Below are 6,292 nucleotides of genomic sequence, written 5' to 3'. Positions count from 1 at the left end.
GCTGCGGATGTATTTGAAGCAAACTTTGTTTCTGCTGTAATTTATAAACTTTTAGAATGATTCTTTAATTTGAAATGAGTCAACCCCACTTAAAGCAGCTGTTTCTTTATACACTTTTCTACCATTTCAATCAGGCTTTAAATCAAATTTTTGATCCCTGTACGTTCAGACCCTAGTAAATAGGCAATAATAGTTTGCTTTTATTCTAGGAATTGTTCTAAGTCCTTATATGTATCAACTCAATAGCCAACAACTCAAGGGCCCCCAGGTAGGTAATATTATCACCTCCATTTTAGAGATGAGGAAACTGAAACCAACAGATTAATTTACTTGCCCAAGATCAATCTCAACTAGGTCACTGAAATAGGATACAAACACAGGCACCACATCTCCTGACCTTGTGATTTTAATCTCTACTCTTCTTTAGTAAGTTTACAGTGACTAACAAGGCAAAGTACGTAATCTCAGTGAATTTACAGCCTAGTGAGGACATGAGCAACAGGTAACTTAGACTTTGGTACGATAGATGCGTAATAGTATTTATCCCAATAGACTATTAAAGAGAAAGAGTAGTAATTAAACTCCTTGAAAAAAATGTAAATAAGCTCAGGATTGAAAATAGTGAGAGAATGTGGTGAGATCAGGCTGAAAGAAAAGAATTTAGGATCGTTTAGGAACGTTCTTTATCTCCTGACCTCCAAATGGAGCAGGTGGATTGGAAACATAATGCAAAGATGACATTTCCCCATTTCTTTGCCTCTGCTGTTCCTCTTTTTCTTAAATTCTAACACAACTGCTTCTTTTCCTACAAAACAGAATCCAATTGGTCAGTCCCTTAAACCCCATAAAGAAGCCACTTCAGAAGAGGATCTGATACCCACTACCCCTAAAAGACCAAGACACATTATAAGGTGAAAATTACTTGCTTTTATTTATTGTGAAAACAACTTTATGAAATGATTTGCAATGCAAAACGTGGAAAACTGCTTTGAATAACTGGGACAATAGCTACAGCATGGGAAAACATATGTAAACAAACTTCACTGCCACCAAACTAGACTCTACTAATTTATCTCAGATGGCATCACAGAGTAGCAATGGCAGCTTCTGGTAAACGGAGAAACAGCAGCAAAGTCCTGCAGTGAAGCTGTGGTTAATTACTAAACTGAACTGTTCACTCCACTAATCCTACAACTTCCCTACATTTATCTGTCTATACATTCTTACTTACTACAGGACAAACACCCACCAAAGTGGTTCCAAAAGACAAATGAGATAGAAATTCACAGTTATATTTGTCTACAAGACAAATCCAATAGAAGGCAGTGGAGGAAATTGGGAACTACTACAAAGTTTTACTCTCTAGTCCAGGTGATGAAAACAAAGTTTTTCTTTCAAGGCTGACCACGGTCAGGAATGAAATTAAGTATCAAAAGTCTCCTCACTTCTCTAGGAGTGATTCTAGCTCTTCTTGCAAAGCGCTGAGCTGCTCCTTTTCTCGGTCTTCCTTTTGTTTCAGTTCATCCAGCACAGCCTGAAATCTGTTCTTGAGAGCCAGGTTTTCCACTTTCAGGATGAGATCCTCCTGTCGCTTTGCCCTGTCCTGGGTCTCTTGGAGCTTGCCTTTCATGTTATCAATCTGTTTCTGAATTCCCATAACCAGCTGATTAGTTCCCTCGTCTTCTTGCTGGTGTTCATCTGACTCATTTAGCTTGTCCTGTAGCTGCCTTTCCAGATCTTCCTCAGTGTCAATGATGTTTATGTCTTCTTCATCTTGATGCTGTGTCTCATCTTCATCTTCACTGCTGCTGCTAAGGTCATTGAATATCTCCCGAAGCTCATCATGTTCTAATGAGTCACGGCCCTGCGTGTGGCCAGACATGCCTGGGGAAGAGATATCAAGGCCTTGGTTTTCTGCTTCTTTTGTTTCATCTTCAGCAATTATTTCCCAACGGGTACTGACAGCTTCAGCATCTGTGCTCAGCAACCGCTTTACTTCTTTTTCCACATCTGGAGACTCAATATACTTCTTCTTTGCTGTCTTACGGAACCTTCTCTTTCTGACATTTTTTAGAGGCAGAGTAATTCCATGGTTCCATACAAACTTTTTCTCTTTGTCCTTATCCTTTTTCTTGCTTGCTTTGGGATCAGCAGTGGCAACTGGTTCCTCAACAGGAGGATAGAGATCACCGTCAACTGTAGCGACAAGCATCTGAGAGACATCAGCTGTCTTGTAAAAGGTTTTTTTATCAATGGTTTTCAAACTTTCCATAACACATGGCAGATCTACCAATTTTGACGCCAATGGGACCTGGTCCACGCTGACAATTCCATGACGCCCATCAGGGTGTAACTCAATTGTCAGTCTGTCCTTCAGGTTGACATGACCAGACTGTACCGCCCGCCTCACGGTAGAGGCATACTCCAGAGGTAGGCGTAAGATAAACTGGCTCTCTAGTTCGTGAGGAGCATCATCTTTGCTCTTACTCATCTTTATTTCTTTGTGACTCACTTTTTCTCTAATAACCACTTGTTGCACTGAAAAATTTCAGCTATTTCAACAGAAAGACCAGTTCTTTATAAATTGAAGTCTTTAATTACAAACAGTTCTGGATAGAAGAGCAACTAAGCGTCTATTCTGAATTAAGCCCCAAGTCTTTCTAAATATGCTGTAACAATACCAGTCGTTACTGACGCATTGCCTTACTCAGGTCCATTTAAATCTGTCAGCTGCAATGCCAAGTTCCAACCTCCAGATGCCGCTGCAGGACAACGCAGGGAAAGCAAATGGCGGCTCCTACGGAATGATGTTCGGCACAGAAAATAAGGCTCAGCAGATACTCCCAATCCACAAACTCTCCCGGAACAAAGATACGCAAAAAGCGGGGCGTAGTGAGCTCTCTTCGCCTCAGGTACTTACAATCCAGTGACGATTATAAGTCCAGTTTCTCCGGACAGCCGCGAGCGGAAAAGGAAGCCACTCAGAGCAAGGTGGCCGGGAGCTGAGCGTCTCCTTCCGAATTCCTTCGTTCTTCCCGGCACTTGGCAAAGCGATCCGCTGATTATCGGTGAAATGGCTGTGGACGGGCAACGCGAAATCTCGCCAACAACCGCAGCTCCAAACGCCAGATTCTGCAACTCCGCAGCTCAGCGGACCTCCGTCCGTTAACGGCCGACCTAGCCAAGGAAAGACAGCTACGTCACCACACGGGACGGGAAGCTGCTGTGAGTCGCAACACGCCTCGGGCGGAAGTGCGGGCTGCCCCAGCGCGCGCAGTCGCAACGCCCGAATACGCGCTCCGGCGTGTCTTGTCGTCTCGCGAGAATTTGGCCTTAACGGGATGAAGATTATGTTTCGTAAAGAGCGATTGGTTTAGCGCTTCCCTGCTGGCGCAGCGGTTGGGCGTCCGCTTGCTGATGCAGGAGTCGCGGGTTCGTGCCCCGGTCCGCGAGAATCCCGCGTGCCACGGCCGCTGGGCCTGCGCGTCTGGAGCCTGTGCTCCCTAACGGGAGAAGCCACAACAGTGACAGGCCCGATTACCGAAAAAAAAAAAAAAAAAAAAAAAAAAGCTGTAGGTTTACAAGAATTTAGAGAAAACGGTTATAAAAAGGACATAGATTGTCCCGTCCGCCTCCGCTAAATCAGGGCTTTTACCGGATCTCTGTGGGGCCGGGTACCTCCTAGGCGTCCGTGCGAAAGTGGTTTTTGTTTCTGGAAATATCTCGGCATCTCCACAAGCTATATTCAATCTGGAGCCGATAAAAAAAACTCGTAACTAACCACACCGTGGATTTTAAAGTACCCAAGTCAGTGGAGTGAGGACGTGCAGCCCACTATAATTCTTAGTCTGTGTTTGTTGATTATGAAGATGGCTGTAGGGGGCCCGTGACTCGGTCTGTTTCTGTTTTGAAGACCCCGTGAGGGCACAAGGATGATTCCTCTTTTTTTATTTTAGTTTATTTTTTTATACAGCAAGTTCTTATTAGTCATCCATTTTATACATATTAGTGTATACATGTCAATCCCAATCTCCCAGTTCATCCCCGCCCTCCCCTCCCCTGCCACTTCCCCCACTTGGTGTCCATACGTTTGTTGTCTGCATCTGTGTCTCAATTTCTGCCCTGCAAACCGGTTCATCTGTACCATTTTTCTAGGTTCCACGTATATGCGTTAATATACGATATTTGTTTTTCTCTTTCTGACTTCACTCTGAGTCTCTAGATCCACCCACGTCTCTATAGATGACCCAATTTCGTTCCTTTTTATGGCTGTGATTCCTCTTTTTAATGTGTTTGACGTAGATATAAATGTAAACAGAGAAGGTCGTGTTCTTCTGGAGGCCCACGTTCATTTAGGACAGTTGGCTGAAAGACGAATAGTCTGATTAAAGTAGAATATAATGGAAGTATTACTTCCTTCTACTCATTTGCCAGTAATTTTTAAATTAGTTTGGAATTTTAAAAAATCCACCTCTACTGTTTGGATAACTTTTCTGCTTGCCTCTTCTTTAGGTGGTCAAGTATTCTTCAACATGTATTTATAGTACTTCAGTCTAACTGTGTAACAGTTTCCACTTATTCCTCTTCATTTCCATTTATTTATTAATAGGATCAATTTGGTAGACTATCGAGGTCACTAAAATTTCAATTTCTATTCTCTAATATATCAACACCTGCATCTAAGTTTTAGAGAATTCACTTAAAATGTGATTAACATTTAGAAAATTCACTTTATTTCTTTATGTACTTATTGTTTCCCTCACCTAAGACTGGAAGCTCCATGATAATCAGGAGTCTAATATCATGTTCATCCGGTCCCAGTGCCTAGTATCAAAACGTGGGAGATAAAAAATATTTGCTAATTGAATGAAACAATTGATCCATCCACAAAGAACATAAATACAATCTAAATCCTATAATAATTTGTCAGAAAATACATTCTGTGTCGCCTTAAAATGAGATAGAGCCACTTTATATATACATTTCCTCTCCAGTCACGGACCGTGCCAATTGTTATGAGGCCAGAAGTTTGCAAATAGCGTGTGTGAATGTGACCCCTTTTGTTTCCTAGACTGTGCTACCGTGTGTCATGGGGTGGAATTTAAATGGTTTGGTACCAGTCTGGTTTTTTATGTTAAGTTTGAAGGAAAATTATGCTCTTCTACATAACTGTACTTTAGTTCTTTGTTCTGTAATGTAATGAAGAACGTTAGCTGATGTATATGTAATCTCCAGGATGATCTATTTCCTCTTTTTGAAGAAGTTTTTCCAATGTGCTTGTCCCTTAATTGTACCTGATTTTACTTACTTCATAGATATGAGTTTAGCATGCTAGCCTTTGCATAATGCTTTATTTAACCCTATAAAATGTGAGGCCATGCTTATACATGAAAATAATCCAAATATTGCTTTGGATTTTAATTGCCTATGACTTTTATGATGCTCAAATATCTTTGTCACAGAAAATAACTTGAGATAAATTCTGGACAATTCAGATTTGCCAAAATTATGGTGTAGTTTAGTTATTAAACCCTGAAATGGAAGGTTGTCAGAGTTAATTAAAAAGATCAACTGAACTGTCCCCTAAAGTATCTATCTCCTTCAATCCTGAAACATATTTTCTGTTTTTGAGTTTAATACATTTTCTGAATGCTATTTTTTGAGGGGTAGTTGCACTGATCTTAAAGCTAAGGGCACTGCCACATCACCATTACCTTAATGTTTATTGATAAATGCAGTTGTTGTTCTTGTTGTTTTGACTGGGGAACTGAATTTTATTTATTTATTTTATTTTTGGCTGCATTGGGTCTCTGTTGCTGCGCGCCGGCTTTCTCTAGTTGGAGCGAGCGGGGGCTACTCTTCGTTGCATTGCGTGACGTTCTCATTGCGGTGGCTTCTCTTGTTGCAGAGCACGGGCTCTAGGAGCGCGGGCTTCAGTAGTTGCAGCACGCAGGCTCAGTAGTTGTGGCTCACGGGCTTAGTTGGTCCGCGGCATGTGGGATCTTCTCGGACCAGGACTCGAACCCGTGTCCCCTGCATTGGCAGGCAGATTCTTAACCACTACACTGCCAGGCAAATCCCAGGGAACTGAATTTTTAATTTTGTTTAATTTTTTTAACACCTTTATTGGAGTATAATTGCTTTACAATGGTGTGTTAGTTTCTGCTTTATAACAAAGTGAATCAGCTACGCATATACATATATCCCCATATCTCTTCCCTCTTGCGTCTTCCTCCCTCCCACCCTCCCTATCCCACCCATCTAGGTGGACACAAAGCGCCGAGCTGACCTC

General features: G+C 41.8%; 1 protein-coding gene across 1 annotated transcript; it reads right to left on the bottom strand.

The window, feature by feature from the left end:
• Positions 1-913: 913 nt before the first annotated feature.
• LOC132423208 (transcription initiation factor TFIID subunit 7-like) lies at positions 914-3,196 on the bottom strand. The gene has a single exon (XM_060008683.1). It carries the CDS (start codon positions 2,489-2,491, stop codon positions 1,442-1,444), a length of 1,050 nt encoding a protein of 349 aa, XP_059864666.1. The 5' UTR covers positions 2,492-3,196; the 3' UTR covers positions 914-1,441.
• Between the last annotated feature and the right edge of the window lie 3,096 nt (positions 3,197-6,292).

Source organism: Delphinus delphis, chromosome 3, assembly GCF_949987515.2.
Source record: "Delphinus delphis chromosome 3, mDelDel1.2, whole genome shotgun sequence".
In the NCBI taxonomy this organism is placed as follows: domain Eukaryota; kingdom Metazoa; phylum Chordata; class Mammalia; order Artiodactyla; family Delphinidae; genus Delphinus; species Delphinus delphis.
Note: the sequence above shows the minus strand (reverse complement) of the source record. Positions and strands in the feature narration are given on the sequence as shown.

Excerpts from the sequence above, each read along its gene's own strand:
- LOC132423208 (XM_060008683.1), bottom strand. The coding sequence starts at position 2,491 with ATGAGTAAGAGCAAAGATGATGCTCCTCACGAACTAGAGAGCCAGTTT.